At 41.2% G+C, this 17,340-nt stretch overlaps 1 protein-coding gene across 1 annotated transcript in view; it reads right to left on the bottom strand.

Annotated features, from left to right (window-relative positions):
* The window catches only part of COP1 (COP1 E3 ubiquitin ligase), a 530,087-nt gene that overhangs the window by 108,140 nt on the left and 404,607 nt on the right, over positions 1–17,340 (bottom strand). The window contains exons 17-18 of the mRNA XM_082264749.1: positions 10,545–10,669; positions 9,511–9,671 (exon numbers count right to left, since the gene is read on the bottom strand). Of these exons, the coding sequence (XP_082120875.1) occupies positions 9,511–9,671; positions 10,545–10,669 (286 nt within the window). The remainder of the gene's footprint in view (positions 1–9,510; positions 9,672–10,544; positions 10,670–17,340) is intronic.

The following is a 17,340-nucleotide window of genomic DNA, read 5'->3' as shown; positions in this document are numbered from 1 at the left end:
ACATTTTTTTTTGAGAATTTCATATAAAAAAAAATGTGAAAAATATTGTTATTTTTTCAAAATTGTCGCTTTTTTTTGTTTATAGCGCAAAAAATAAAAATCGCACAGGTGGTCAAATACCACCAAAAGAAAGCTCTATTTGTGGGAAAAAAAAGGACATCAATTTTGTTTGGGTACAGCGTCGCACGACAATTGTCCGTTAAAGTCATGCAGTGCCGAATCGCAAAATAGGGCCTGGTCTTTGAGCAGCCAAATCTTACGGGGATTGAATGGTTAATAAGTGAGTCCGTTTGAATTTTGCAACCATTTTAAATTGGCCTCAGTGTAATTTATTGTGCGCCAACATGCAATTTATTGCACATATTTCTTATTTTAGTATATTTTATTGAAGTTTGTCAAAAGTAACAAACAAAAAAAAAAAAAAAAAAAAATCAAAAGGAGAGAGTAAAAGGGAAAACATAAATGTGGTATCAATAAAAGCTAAAAAATCTGGTTCATATAGCCAATAGACCACATTAACTTTGTAGGTTACGTGTACAATAAGAAGAATTTCCGATAAAGAATATTGATTGAAAATAGGTATCTCACTAGGAAGAATGAATGGGGAACCTTCATAAACATAATAAGTAGGCTTTAAGCCAGGGCAAGTGTCCACCTTATCCATATACCGGTGTTCCGTGAGAATTACCTACCCGTGAGAAAAACCTACCCTCGTCACTTCCGGTGTACAAAAGTGTCTGTAACGCCGCGGAATTACATTAAAACAGCTCGCCAGAAATATCATGTGATCTCCACTGCTATCCCTGACACTTCCCTGGTCTTGTCTACTAAATATAAAACCGGCGGCGGCTGTATGACAACATAAATCACGGAGCCGCCAGCCGCTTTTATATTTAGTAGACAAGATCAGGGAAGTGACAGGGCAAGGAGCGGAGCTTACTCATATTGCAGTACAGCTGTTTTAATGTTCCCGCCGCGATGGTAGGTTTTTTCCACGGAAGAGTCATCATTTCAGACTAGTGCGCATGCGCACTAGGGGCTGTGAGCATGCGCACTGCCAGGGTAGGTTTTTCTCACGGGGTAGGTAATTGTCACGGAACACCGGCATGAGAGGAGGATTTTCGAATAGCAACCGTAACCTCCGGAGGAGGGACAGGGGATAAACCAATCGCCTAGAAAGAAATCTTCCTCAGGGAAGGAAAGATGCAGAAGTATTATTGAAATTAATACCACATAATTTATAAATAAACGTAAGGAAGCATCGACAATCGCGCATATTAAACACTTTGCAATATAGTAAATATCTGCTTTGACTGCAGCAATGCAGACCATAATAAATACATGCAGAGGCTTCTGAAAAATAAACAAAAGCAAGCTCTGTTACTAAAACCATGTTGCTGAATTGGAAAACAATAATACATCACAGTGGCTAAATGAAAAGTGGCTGTAAAAAGCCCGAGAGCAGGAAGTCTTCAGACTGTTCTTCTGTAAATGTCAATTGCTAGCTTGCTGTATGCACAGATATTCCTGCTGGGGAGCGGAGCACTGATAACTAATAAATCACCTCTTATTTCCCCAAAGTCTGCTTTGCTATAAATTAACTTTAAAGGGATGTTTGAGTTCACTCCAAATCTGGCTGGCACAGACAATGTGTTCCGGGGTATGGTGCAGCACTTTAGCATGGTTTGCTTTAGATTAATCTGTAGGAAGGACTAATACACCTTTCTTGCATTATTTACTACAGAGAGCAGCAAGGGTAAAAGTTTAAATCAGCCAAGACTAAACATGGTAAACAAAATCCATTTTTTTTGTTACCCTATGTACAGTGCATCTGGAAAGTATTCATAGCGCTTCACTATTTCCACATTGTTAACTCATCTTCCTCAAAATTCTACAAACAATACCCCGTTATGACAATGTGGAAAACGTTTTTTGGAAATCTTTGCAAATGTATTTAAAATCACATGTACTGTACATAAGCATTCACAGTCTTTACCATGATGCTTAAAATTGAGCTCAGGTGCATCCTGTTTCCGCTGATCATCCTTAAGACGTTTATACAACTTGATTGGAGTCCACCTGTGGTTAATTCAGTTGATTGGACAGGATTTAGAAAGGCACACACCTGTCTATATAAGGTCCCACAGTTAACAGTGCCAGTGCATGTCCGAGCACAAACCAAGCCATGAAGTCCAAGGAATTGTCTGTAGACCTCTGAGACAGGATTGTATCAAGGCACAGATCTGGGGGAAGGGTACTGAGAAATTTCTGCAGCATTGAAGGTCCCAATGAGCACAGTGGCCTCTATCATATATAAATGGAAGAAGTTTGAAACCAGCAGCTCCAGGACTCTTCATTGAGCGGGCCGCCCGGCCCAACGACACATGCCAGAAACCATCCCTACCATGAGAACACAGATATAGCCATTGGCAGTGATCACATGTAAAACATTTGACATGCTGGTTGCACCCAGATCGATGGATCGACTTGGGTACAATCAGCCTTTCCAATAGATGGTTCAAATCTCAGCCGGTCCCTACTGAACCATCCATGGCCGACTTAACAGCGTCAATTGATACACCCCCTCCCCCATCATCAACAGAGTGGTTGTCCATTTTACAAAAGAAGGGAAATAACCACAAAAGTAAATAACATTTTGTATTGAAAATATCTACACTTAATGTAGAATATTTAAATGACATTTTCTTCTTTTCCTCTAAACTTTACAAAGCTTAATATATTCAAGAAGTCCTAATTTATGAAACAATCCCAGCACAAGTATCCCCTCCAACTCCAGTCTTAGCCTCCAGCTGCTTTAACCTTTACCTAAGCTAATTTTCTACTTAGTGTTTCTTTATCTGCATCTACTGGTTGATCACAGTACTGATAATACTTTTACAGTACTTTCTGCGCTTGGTTCACCCCTCCCTCCCCCTCAATCGCCTTATCTGCAGTAATGAACTCTTTCAGACAAACAGCCAGCAAATTGCTCGGCTTCATCCTAATGATTATGAGGGACAGAGATGAAATTAATATGCAGATTCATATTCAGTTCAGTGCAGGAATACCTTCAGTATTGTTCAGAGAACAGCTATTGCAGCAGCTTAGGCTAAAACAATACCACAAGAACAAATCTTAAAAAAAATAAATATGTTTAAAAGACTCTATTCAGTCTACATTTTCTGCGCTAGATTCCATGGAATGTTATACAATTCATGCTTCCATTTCTTCATTTGTTTAACAGCGCCTTCTGAACTCTTTTATTGATATAGTGAAAGAAGCCGCTGTAAAGAAGGCAGTGAAGGTCAACGTGCCATAAAAGGACAGGATGGCAAAACAATATCATTCTTTTCCAGCACAATGGAATCTGCTATGCATGTGCTCAGGTTCAGTGATGAGGTGGTCTAGAAGGAAGATGATGTATCTTTCAGCAGCACTTGGAATTGAACACTGATGGTTATTAAAGTGATATTAAAGACGTGAATTAAAAATAAACAAAAAATAGGAGCAGCCCTGATCCTCCTTCTCGGCACTACTGCCCCCCCCCCCCCCTGCTCAGTGCCCCCAATGCAAGATGCTTGCTATGGCCGCATTGGTACGTGTTGCTCTTGAGCGGCTCCCTCTATGAAACACACAGCGCAGCTCAACCCGCCCCCCCCTCTCTTGTCTGGCTGTGATTGATAGCAGTGGGAGCCAATGCTCATCCAATGAGGAGAGAGAGAGATCCCCTAGAGCCGAAGCTCCTGTGCAAAGTGTTGGATTGAGAGGTAAAGGGGAGCAACACACAGAAGTTCTTTCAACTTCATGCATAGAATGTAGGTTGGGGGTCCCCTAGGAGATGTGGAATGCTGGGGGGTACCATTAGGGATTCAGAAGTATTAAAATGCAGATTTTTCCTGAGCAGTGGAGTTTGAATGGGGTACAACCCCAGAATCCCTAGTTAGACCTGGACAAAGGGTCCCAGGGTACAGGAACACCTGGGAAGATACACTGCTGTGTGCAGCAGCCGTAGAAAAATTGTGCAAAAAGATGCCAGAAACAAGGAGTTAAGCCCCGTACACACGTACCGATCGTCGGCCGAACGATCGGCCGTCTTTTGTCCAGGGCTGTCGTGTCTGTTGAAAACTGCAAAAGACTGCACACGAATTTTGTCGGCCAACAACAGCCGACTGCAGAAGTGATGTCATGTGATGGTTAACTTTCCGTGTGTTTTTTCTTTTCTGAGCATGCCCAGTCTTGCAAATCTGCTGTCTGTCGGCCGAAATCTGTACTGACTGGCGAACAATCGGCCGTTCTGGTGTTGGCCAACAAAAATTTTTATGCTTGCACGACAGATTCTGTTCGGCCGAAAATGCACTGTCGGAAGCATCATACTAACAAGCCTACAATCGGCCGATCGGTCGTCGGCCGAATATTTACTGCCGACAATCGGTACGTGTGTACGGGGTATTAGTCTGTGGGCTAAAAGAGGAGAAACTACCTAAAGACCCATCAGAATGCACAAACAGCCTCACCTTGTAGAATTAGGGGCAAACCTTCATGCCGAGGAAGGCTTGTCAAAGGATTTTGGTTAGCTGCCAAAACTCGCAGAGGGTGGGAGCCAAGCAGGAAGGACGTCAATGAGCAAATGGAGAAACAAAGGAACTTTTCTTAACAGAGATGGAGCAGCCTATAGACGGTGCAAATTTCTTTCCTGCAAGACAACCGTGATTATTGCTAGCAGCTACCAGCAGCCGCTTGTGATAATTGAAAGCAAATCTGGAAGCTGGTTGTAACCAAGTTGATCGATTACTTTGGTATATTCAGTCTGCCCAATAATGATTTGAATCTCAATTTGAACCGTGTATAGCCAGCTTTAGTCAATTTCCTTGGTTACTTCCGCTGAGGAAAATGGCTGCTTTTGTTGCTACTATCTAGAAGATATTCGAAGAGCTGATGTCCCCCAAAGGCCATGTGGAACAAAACATCTTTGCAAAAGGAGAATACCGCAGTATGACAGGAGACCCATGCAATAGCAAAGCCGGGAAGCTTAGCAGGATAGCACAATTGAATTAAAACAATTACGACCCTTTCTCCATGCTTCAATCGCGGGATCAATCGCAGTAGTAAAGGGATCTCTTTTAAGTGAATTAGACCAGCTAGCCATGGTTGGACAAGCTACAATCACAAACAGGATGTGATCTTTCAAAATTTAATTAAGTAGTCTCATGACAGAGCTATCACAATAAGAGCTGCAGACCAAAATTGGTCTGAATGTTTTGTTTTTTTAGAGAGGACACACAATCAATGGGTCCAAAGAGAACAACATCTGTCAGATTTAAACAGCAAAGTGGGGAAAAGAAGTGATGTTAGTAACAGATTGTTCCCAGCAGACCGCTAAACAAGACCATAAAGAACCCCCTTCATCCAAGAGCCAAGTGTAACTACAGTAAGTGCTGCATGAGAGCAACCCCACTTCTACTTACCATAAGTAGAAATAAAGGCCTACCAAAAAAAAAAAATTAAGTGTAAAAACCCAAATTATACTCAACTAGATGTACTACGATATCAAAGGCAAAGAGGTGCTCTGTAAATGCCCAGAAACAAATCCCCTGGTCACTTAGAAGCAATTTGGGTGAACCACTAATCAGTGAGAATCAGGGTAGGTGGTGCTGCGTGGGAACGGTTATAAATCAACAAGGAGAGACTTTAAACTCAGATTTACACAGCCTACAGAAAAGTGTAAATGAATAACCTGGTTAAAACCTGAAGTACAATAGCAAGATTCCCAAATGAGGCAGTTATGTGGGCCAACTACATATTTAAATGAGATGCACCATTCACATTGCCAGCATCCATTGTGGGGCAATGAGGTTTCTTACTCCAGCTTGATCTCAGACTGCCTATGCAAAGTATACTTAAAGTATATGTGAACTTCATTTATGAAATCTCACTGGCCAGGCTGGGAGACCTTAAGGATCTAAATTATCCAGTGCAAAACCGCAGCCGGCTGTTGCTTGTAGTTCCTCTGGATCTCGGCCCTTAGGAACAAACTAGGTAAAAAAAAAATCACAAACTTTCCCTGTTACAGCTAAGACCGAAGTCCCAGCAGGGAGCTAGGTCCTATTCCTAACACTAGGCAGAACAAAAGTGTTTTATGATAGCAGAGTCTGAGGGGTTATGCCTGCAGGGACAGCCCCTATAGGCGTGGTTACGTTTTTTTCCTGCCTAGTGCCTATTCCTAGAAGGAGGAGCATAACCCTATGAATCATGAAGATAAGGAGCTGTGTCTGTCGATGAACAATAGAGAAATAAGACCGCTATCTACAAGCAAACTGGTCTCCCTGCTGCTCTCTTCCCTCACATAATGGCTGAAATAGTTAATAATTTACTTGGTTTTCATGCATTATGGGAATGGGGAGGGTCTCTGAGGCTCTCTTTAAAAAGTGCTTCTAACCTCAAATGCTCATAATTGCTGCTAAACGCGCAAAAACTCGGTATGTAAAAATTGTTAAAAAACGCATGTTTTTTACAGTCGGTTTCCAGCTGGCAAGTTTCCAGCCTTCAGAGAAGGTTTTCAACTGCCTTGTCTACATGAGCCCTTATATTCTCCTTCCTCTGTAGGCGGGCTAGCTTGAAACACGGGTGCCACACTTTGGAAATGCATTGTGGCCTGCACCCTGGCCCTACTCCTCTCCTCACCTCCTGGTTTCTGGTGTGAGTGAGGAGACGCCGCTGGCTTGTTACCCAGGAGCAGGTCCCTGTCTGTGCCCTGCAGCTATGAACAGTCCGTTCTGACTGCCGAGAGCGGTACGTGCTGAATCACATTGATCATTGTGTAGCTGTTTATATGCGAGTGATCACTATTGAAGTACTACTTATGTACCCATACTCAACTGGCACCCTGCTCTTGTTCTTTTTGCATGCCCTTAAGTGAATCCTCATATCCTTGGCGTGGAGCTGCCAGTGTATAATATCTGTGTCCCTGCTGCCTTCACCTTCAATGCTCATCGGAAAATGGATTTATAAACTTTATTTTTCATATATCCTTTTAATATTTATACATTGATTTGTATCGATCTTTCACTGGTTGTTTCCGCTGCCATTTAGAGCGCTGAAAGTTCTTGTAGTTCATACCTCTATCCAATGGCCCTTAACAAATCTATAAATATCAACAATACTAATTTATCTGTGTATGAGATATATCCTGTAAGGTGCTACTGCTGCTTAACCCTCACGAATGAAAGCAACAGATTTGTTGAACAGTTTTGGTTTTCATCGTACAGGATGTAGCAAAGTCCCTGCCAAGGATCTACAGAGTACACAGAAAGCCTCTTTATCCTACATTTTCTGTAACAATCAAAAATTGCAACAAAAGGGTAACGGTGCCATATTTAATGTAGTGAAGAAAAAAAATGTCCAAGAGGCTCTGGGACTTTCATGAGAGTTCTCCCCTATTCCATTAAAACATGGGTCACTCAGATACTGCTGGCCAGTAACTCTCCTGATCCAGCAATTAGCTTTCCTGAACAAGTAGATATTCTCATCTCAATGTACTTTTCTGTGCTTATCTGTAGGTCATTAAAGCTTTTACACAAATGTATTTTCCATTGATACAGGTTCACAAAGGAAAGCTCCATTTTTAGTTCATTCAAGGTTCATATTTTTACTGAAGGCATGCATAAGCCTTTTTTATGTCTGACTCATGTTCTAAATCACTGTTTTGGAAATGTCTACAAAAATGTTGGCAGCTTTCTTTCTTCCTGAGCTTGCAGCAAGGCTTTGTCCAAGTATAGTTTTCATATGTGATTCTTCGGTATAGCCTTCATATGCATCATAACTGTTTTATGTTATGTGTATTATTTCAGTTGTATGCACAATGGTACCTACTAACCATGAAGCATCTGATAATAAATTCCAAAAAATAAACATATTACACATTATCACTTACTGTCTGCAATTTCCATATGTTCATTTCTATGCGTGTGTGTGTATAGATATATATATATCTATACACACACCTATATTATGTGTATGTTATATTTGATGTTCTATGACTGTAAGACTTACGATTTTTTTCTTTCACCTTTAGATTTACATTAAATTGAGTTTCCCTGTAGCTCTGATGACCCCTGAAACGTGTTGGCCCTTTTTTTTTTTAGCACAAAAGTAATACATTATTTTGGACTCTTATCCTTTGGTCTGGTGCTCCTATTTGTGCATATTTCATGTAGCGTCTCAGCTACATCTTTTGTGGTAAAATAATAGATGGTCTTTTAAAGGATAAGTTCACCTTTTAGAAAAAGGTTAAAAAAATGTGCATTTTTTTTTCTACACTGGAGCCTGTAAAGAATTGCATTTGCGACTGTGTGCCCGTACCTCCGATATGGGCTGGCAGTTACTGAAATGCAGAAAGAATCAATGAACTACAAGGACACTCACTAGTGCTCTCATTGAGAACCACTAACCGATGGCCGTGGTGGCCGATGGTACTTGTAGTAAATTCATTCACAGTCTGTGAATGATAGGACAGCCGTGTAGGTGGAGTCCTCCACAGATGCACTTTTTACAAATTGTAACAGCAGGTGTGGGGAGATGGATCAAACACCCGCTGTCACAGGAAGGGAAGGATCAGGAGGAGAGGCGGCAGGAGCAGGTTACATGTTCCATCCTAAACATGGGTGGAACATGTAACATGTTCCAAAGGTGAACTTAAGGCCCGTACACAGGTAGTGATTGTCGGCCGTAAATATTCGGCCAACGTCCGATCGGCCGATTGTCGGCTTGTTAGTATGATGCTTCCAACAACCGACTGCGACTTTTCGGCCGAACAGAATCTGGTGTGCAGGCTTTAAAATTTTTGTTGGCCAACACCAGAACGGCCGATTGTTCCTCAGTCAGTACAGAATTCGGCCGACAAACAGCAGATGAGCAAGACTGGGCATGCTCAGAGAAGAAAAAACACACGGAAAGTTAAGCATCACATGACATCACTTCTGCATTCGGCTGTTGTTGGCCGACAAAATTCGTGTGCAGTCTTTAGCACTTTTCAACCGACAGGACCGCACCGGACAAAAGACGGCCGATCGTTCGGCCGACAATCGGTACGTGTGTACGGGGCTTTAGACTTATCTGTAGGATATAAAGATCCCAGGATAAGGGTGAACCAAGTGTTATGACATGCATTACAAATACCTGTAAACAAAAGATTCAGTAAGCTTTGAAAAAACAGTATGCCCCACAGAAAGCAGCCAGAAATCAACTGTGAACCCCCCCCCCCCCCAAGTCTTTAGGAAATGTTTAAAAAAAAGCTGGCAACAAAGCATTTATTGGTTCTCAAAGTTCAAATCTAAGGATGTCTGTCTGGGTTGATAACGTATAGATAAATAGAATAGACATATTTACAATCTGGGGTTATTTAAAATGTAGTATGTTTCACAATAAGTAGTCTGTATAACCCTTCCTCATTCTATGCAGAACACAATAATAAGGAGTATCTAGGCACAGTACAGTAGTTATAAGACGACTTACCCCATCAGGAAGAGCTCTCCAACATACAGCACTAACAAACTCATTGGTGTCGTCTTCTTTGCGATCTTTGTCCAATACACTCTTTACTGTGTCAAACTTGAAAGTCAGCAGGGTCTTTGAGAGGCCCTTATAGTACAGGTAGAGGGAATTGTTTTCACTTCCTAATCAAAGAAAATACATATTTTAGTTCTAATTAACTAACCTTTTTTTAAATGGTAATAACAAGATTAACCACTTGCCAATTGGGCATTTTCAGTCACTTATTGTTTACAAGTTTAAATGAGTATTTTTTTGCTAGAAAATTACTTAGAACCCCCAAAAATTAAAATTTTTTTTCAAGCAGAGATGCATTTGTACAGCAAATGGCAAAATGCTTTTTTTTTTATCCTAATGCAGGGAAGGCATTAGAGTAAAAAAAAAAAAAAAAATGTTTTACCTTTAGAACCACTTTAAGCATAGTAGCTGTAAAAGCGGCTGCTGTAACAAAAAATGTATAACAGCGTTTTAAAACCTTGTTCAGAATAGACAGATACAAAGTAACATTGTTCCTTTTCCAACCACAAGTTGCAGGAAAGAATCAATTGACTCCCCCATAAACAAAGTCAGTGTGGATGGGGAAATCCCTCCAGTGGAGCTTCTCCTGCAGTGATTATTGCTAGTAGTTATAATAGCAGCTAGCAATAATTGCACATAAAATCCCACAGGCTGGTTGTACCCAAGCTGACTGATCAGATACATGGTTCTAATCTTGGCCTGTCCCTGCTGAACCGGACAAGATTCGAACCATCTATGGCCGAAGTTAGTCTGAGCAACCATGACTATTTCACTGTAAATTTGCAGGAAATGCACCCAAGTGGACACTTTAGGAGAAAGATAACACTGCATCAATACATTTTCTATTTAATAGCGAAGACCAGCAAATGATTAATTACTATGCACAGCTCTCCAAGGAAATTGTGGTAAAACACTGAAATTATCAGGGGGAAGTGTAAAATGAGAGCATAGTGAAGCAGAAAATTGAATAAGATACTGACCACAGGCAATATAATCTCCATTTGATGCTAAACCGACAAAATTCTTTTCATTGATATGACCCTTGAAGGAGCGCAGGCAATGTGGTCTGGAGACGTTCCACAGCTTCAGCTGGCTGTCCGTTGATCTAAAGATTTCGGAAGCAAACAGAAGTGTAATGCCAGATTAGAAACAGAAAGACTTTCTATAAAGTATTTTACAGTGCCTTGCAAAAGTATTCACACCCTTTGCATTTTTTTTGCGTTTTGTTGCCTCACAACTTGGAATTAACATGGATTGTTTGAGGATTTGCATCATTTAATTTATAGAACATGTCCACAACTTTGAAGATGTGTTTTTTTTATTGTGGGCCTTTTAAAAAAAGGTGTGTGAATATGTAATGACCGATCATGCGACACTTAGATTGCACACAGGTGGACATCATTTCACTAATTATGTGACTTCTGAAGGTAATTGGTTGCACCAAAGCTTTTTATGGGGTTCATAATAAAGGGGGTGAATACATACGCACATGACAATTTTCTGTTTTCTATTTCTAAGAAATAGTTTTATGTATATATTTTTCTCATTTCTCTTCACCAACTTAGACTATTATGTTCTGATCCATCACATAAAATTCAGATTAACAAAACATTGAACTTAAGGCTGTAATGTAACAAAATAGGTAAAAAGGCAAGGGGGTGAATACTTTTGCAAGGCACTGTATATGGGAATAATTTACTGAGAGATGTATAATGTACACCAGGATTGAAAAACTTATTTCAAAAAGGTACAGTCAAGTGTTAAAGAAGCACTCCAGCTTTTTCTGCAATATTCAGCTTCAATACTGACATTTCCTCCACAGTACTCTGACACAGTCTCCACAGTTTCTGACAGTCAACATTCTCATGAGCAACATTACCGCAGGCTATGTACAGCCCATAGATTAGGTCACTACTACTTTCACAAGATAATAACTGGGTCTGCAAAGACATTTAGTGTTTATGTTATTTTTTGGATATCGGCGAATAAACAGTTGGGTCCATATATTTTTGGACACAGGCACAATTTTAGCTTCTTTCAGGTATTACAGAAACATATTCAAGCTATAGTTATATAATGGATACGCGCTGAAAGCGCACACACTTTAATTTGAGGGTATGTACAACCTAAGCGGAGGAAGGGTTTAGGAATTACAGCTCTTGGGAAAAGCCATTCCCCTTTTTTTCAAGGGACTAAAAGTAATTGGACAATTGAATCAAAAGCGGTTTCATGGCCAGGTGTGGGTTACTCTCATTATTTCTTCATCAAGTAGGTAAAAGGTCTTGAGTTGATTCTAAGTTTTGGTATTTGCATTTTGAATCTATTGCGGTGAACCTACATCATGTGTTCAAAGGAGCTGTCCATGCAAGTGAAACAGGACATTGTAATGCTTCAAAAACAAAAACAAATCTATCAGAGAGATAGCAGCAACATTGGGAGTCACCAAATCAACAGTTTAGTACATTCTGGTGAGCTCAGCAACATAAAAAGGCCTGGATGTCCACGGAAGACAACAGTGGTGGATAATCGCAGGATCCTCTATATGGTGAAGACAAGTGAAGGGGACACTCCAAGAGGTGGGCGTATAATTGTCAAAGTCTACAATCAAGAGAAGATTTAACGAGAGCAAACACAGAGGGTTCAACACAAGGTGCAAACCATTCATAAGCCTGAAGAATAGAAAAGCCAGATTAGACTTTGCCAAAAAAAAATCTAAAAAAGCCAGACCAGTTCTGGAAAAAGCATTCTTTGGACAGATACAACTAAGGTTAACCACTTGCCGACTGCTCACAGTATATTTACTGCGGCAGTCAGCCCCTCACAGGCAGAGCGATGTAGGTCTACGTCGCTACCAAAAAGGACAGATCCTGCACATGCTGATATACAACAAGTACAAAGAGGAGTACTTCACCAGCCCATGGCGCTGTCCATGTGTTCACCTCCTTTGTTTGTATGTTTTATAGCTGAAATGTCCTGGTTGCTGCTGCTCCTCTCTCACTCCACTGGGGGGGGGGGGGGGGGGGGGCGGATCAAAACAATTCAAATCTTTAAAGAAAAGCGCACGCAACCTCGGGCAATAATGCTTTAATAAAGGACAATAACACAGTACATTGGAATTGCACTCACACTTTTCCTTTAAGACAATCGCTTTACAGCATTCCAACAGGAGCTACTCGGAATGCTGTAAAGCGATTGTCTTAAAGGAAAAGTGTGAGTGCAATTCCAATGTACTGTGTTGTTGTCCTTTATTAAAGCGTTATTGCCCGAGGTTGCGTGCGCTTTTCTTTACAGATTTGAAAGGTCTACGTCGCTAGCCTGTGAGGCTCTGGGGAGCGAGCGTGCTCCCGCGCGGTCACGGACCCCCCCGCGCGTGTGACCGGCGGACCCGATGTCCGCTGGTCACTCGGCGATCGTCAGTGGAGAGGGAGAAAGGCAAGCGGCTAGTGTAAACAAGCCGCCTGTCATTCTCCCCTGTGTAGAAACAATGATCATACGGTGCTACTATGTAGGACCGTTGATCATTGTTCCTACACCTCAAGCCACAGCCAATCACAGTAAGAATCACGCCCCTAGGGACACACACCACCCCTCCCTCTCAAATAAACTTAACCCCTTCACTGCCCGTGTAATTTTACAGTAACAGTGCATATGTATAGCACTGATTACTGTAGAAATGTCACTGGTAACCCCAAAAGTGTCAAAAATGTCAGTCAAGGGCCCGATCTGTCCGCCGCAATGTGGCAAAAAAAAAAAAAAAACGCAGATCGCCGCCATTACGCGTTAAAAAAAAAAAAACAACAAAAATAACAAAAATCTTTTCCTTTGTTAGTAAACGCGATAACTTTTGCGCAAACCAATCAAAATACGCTTTTTGCGATTTTTTTTACCAAACATATGTAGCATAAAACAAATTGGCCGAAAATGTTAAAAAATTTTGATTTTTACATTTTTTTTGGGGGAATTTCATATAAAAAAATGTGAAAAATATTGTTATTTTTGCAAAATTGACGCTATTTTTTTGTTTATAGCGCATGATCAAAAAAAAAAAAAAAAATCGCACAGGTGATCAAATACCACCAAAAGAAAGCTCTGTTTGTGGGGAAAAAAGGACGTCAAATTTGTTTAGGTACAGCGTCGCACGACCGCGGAATTGTCCGTTAAAGTCACGCAGTGCCGAATCGCAAAATACCCCCTCGTCAGGAAGGGGGTAAAATCTTCCGGGGCTTAAGTGGTTAATCTGTACCAGAATGACTGGACGAAAAAAGTGTGGAGAAGACTTGGAACAGCTCATGATCCAAAGCACACATCATCTGTAAAACGTGGTGAGGCAGTGTGATGGCATGGGCATGCATAGCTTCCAGCCACACTGGGTCATTGGTGTGTATTGATGACGTGACAGAAGACAGAAGCAGCCGGATGAATTCTGCAGTGTTTAGAGATATACTGTCAGCCCAGATTGAGCTAAATACAGCAAAGTTGATTGGACAGCGCTTCACAGTACAGATGAACGATGATTTTAAAAAACACACTGCAAAAGCAACACAGGAGCTTTTGAAGGAAAAAAATAGACTATTCTGCAATAGCCGAGTCAATCACCTGATCTCATCCCAATTGAACACGCATTTCACTTGTTGAAGGCAAAACTAAAGGCAGAAAGGCCCACAAAGAACTGAAGACAGCTGCAGTTAGAGCCTGGCAAAGCATCAGAAAAGAGTACACCCAGTCTTTGATCATTTCCATGGGTTGCAGACTTCAGGCAGTCATTGCGGGCAAAGGATTCTCAACAAAATATTAAAAATTAACATTTTATTTATGATTATATTTATTTGTCCAATTACATTTGAGCCCCTGGAAATGGGGGGACTGTGTATAAAAATAGTTAATAAAATTGTTTTTGATTGTTTTGTTTTAATTTTATTCTGGTGGCATACAGAGACAAAAGTATGAAAATTTTGCATGTGCCCAAATATAAATGGCCTGAACTGTATCTGAATTCTATTTTTTGTGGCCAAAGTTCAGCTTTAAAGTGGTTGTAACCCTAAAAAAAAAAAAAAAACAAATAAAAAAAATTCTCCTGTCCCCTTAAAGCATGAGATCTAGCACAGTGCTTTTGCCATGTCACTTGTCCCTTTCTATGTTGTACAATACCTGGCTGATTCTGCCTGTTCCTGTCTTCCCCTCTGTAAACCGACTACATTTATCATGGCTCCTGAGCTCTGATAGCGTGGTCAGTTTATGTGCCTCTGTCATCCAGCTATCTCCTCAGCATTTCTGCATCTCCCCCTCCCTCTCTCCCTTGTAGGAAAAGAAATAGCCGCACATCCAGGGATTCCAATAGGTTTCAAATACCTTTATTTTCAAAAAGTTGCAAGTGATGACACCAAAGACACCAGCATGAAGTCTCGTAGACGCGTTTCACACATACATCTTGTGCTTAACCATTATCTCTCCCTGTCAGTTCCATAGTCTGTGAGAGAGCCAATCTCCTCCCCCGCCCCCTCCCTCTCCTGCCTGTGTAATTCTATTCCCTGAAGCTGCTTCGGGGCTTGTAAAGTAAAGACACATGTCCTAATTACTTTGATCCTCTCTCCTTAGGTTCATGTTCAGTCCAGTATGTGTGTTTTCCTAAAATTATAATGCTAAACACCTTCTTTGTAGTGACCTGCTATGCTGTCATGTGACCTCCCTCTGCCAGCTTGCATTCGTCAGTGGGAAATCTCAGCCCCTCCCACTGTACTTTTAAATCGGGAAGGAAAGCAGAGTGAGGTCACATGACAGCACAGCAGGGCTCTGCAAAGTATTTAGCATTATAATTCTAGGAAAACATACACACTGTTCTGAACAGGGGCCTAAAACAGAAAAAGTAATACATGTGACTTTACAACCACTTTAACAGAAGACCATATAAAAGAAATTACTGCACAAATTCAATAAATGGTTAGCAAATCTGATCAAAATTATTAGTTACCAATTTTTTTTGCAGCACCCATTTCTATCAGTGGGTCTCTACTCATTGTAACTTGGTGACCATAAAAGGAAATGAGGTAAAATATGGCGAATAGGGACATAACCGTAATAAACACCTGACATGTTCTACTTATTCTACTCAAAACAAACCTTTTGACGCAGAAATCCATTTTAGGAATGACCCTCAAAGCAGTATTAAACCCAAAAGCAAAAGTTTATTTTATTGTAGCTTAGAAATTCCTAGATTTGATGGTTGTGATGTTGTATGTATTAGACCCTGTTCACACCTTAGCGATTATCTGCTTGAAACTCAAACACTCGGGTGGTCAGTCTACCATTAACAGACAGTTACCAAGTGGTGCCAAGCAGACACTTCCGCTTGCATGGTGGGAGATGGGGACGTAAGGTTGGTCAGTGTGAAGCGGCTCACTAATAAATAGTTAGAGGTCAACCGAGACTTGGGACTCCTCAAGTTCCAAACATAGGATCTTTGCGGCTCCAGGGAACCAAGCTTTCATTTGAGCTAGGGACGTTGCCAAGTAGTAATCTTTTATATGTACATGCCCCACACCTCCCACCCTTCTGTGCAGAAACAACTTACTAAATGCACACCTGGCTTTCCTCCCTTGTCACAAGTACCTGTTTAGTAGGGTTTGAGCTTTGAGGAAAAAGGAATTGGGCACAGGGATGGGCAGAGTGAGAAACAGGTAAAGTAATTGGGGGGAGAAGAATCTTAAAGGAAGCTAGCCTACCAGACCACAAGAGATCAGTTTTGGCCATTGCCTTCAGTTTGTAATTCATAGTGGTTAAGAAGGGCATATAATTAGCAGTAGCCAGGTCCTTCACGTTCGGTGTTATGGTAACGCCTAAGTATTTGATTCCATCTGATCCCCAGACATAGCGGAAGGAAGCAGCTAGTTTTCGTCTTACAGTGGGTGGGACCCCTACTAGATCCAGTATAAGGGACTTGGATTAATTTACCTTGTAATAAGACACTTGATTAAACAGATTTAGTTAATTGTATCGAAGCCAGGGAGGATTACACATTGGTTAGCATCAAAATTACGTCATCCGCGAACAGACTAATTTTGTGGTGTCTACCTCGGATCTGGAAGCCAGAAATATCAGGGTGAGGGTGGATTAACATGGCTAGGGGTTCCATCAAAAAATATGAGTGGGGACATCCTTGGCGTGTAAGTGTAAATATTGAAAGGGGAGGAGAGAGCTCCAGAGGTATACACTTGAGCCGAAGGGGAGGAATAAAGGGCAAGTATTGCTGGAAAAAATGGATCCACTAAAACCAAAAGCGGTGAGTGTGGGCAAGATATGTCCAATTCACTCTATCGTTCCTATCGGCGTTCCCCGAGCACTGGCAAGATGCATGATATTAACCATACATCTGGTGGTATCTGAAGCTTGTCTATTTATAGTAAAGCCAGATTGGTTGGGGTGTATGAGGAGGGGGAAAATATCAGTCAGCCTACCGGCTATGAGTTTGGCATACAGTTTGATATCATTATTCAAAAGCGAAAATCATCTGAAATTTTGCGTGGTCATGGGATCCTTCCTTGGCTTGGGCAAAGGCACAATTAGCGTAGTAAGCATCTCTGGAGGGAAGTTAGAAGAGGCAGCCACAGCGTTGAACACTTTTTCCAGGTGGGGGGGTAAGTAAAGCGTGAAAGGCCTTGTAATAATCACCTGTAAAGAGGTCTGGGCCTGGGGATTTATTATTGGAAAGAGATAGTATAGCCTTAGTAATCTCAACGGTGGTGAAGGGCGCATTTAAAAACTCCAAGTGGTGCGGGGAAA

Source organism: Pelophylax lessonae, assembly GCF_965119305.1.
Source record: "Pelophylax lessonae genome assembly, chromosome: 8".
Lineage (NCBI taxonomy): Eukaryota > Metazoa > Chordata > Amphibia > Anura > Ranidae > Pelophylax > Pelophylax lessonae.
Note: the sequence above shows the minus strand (reverse complement) of the source record. Positions and strands in the feature narration are given on the sequence as shown.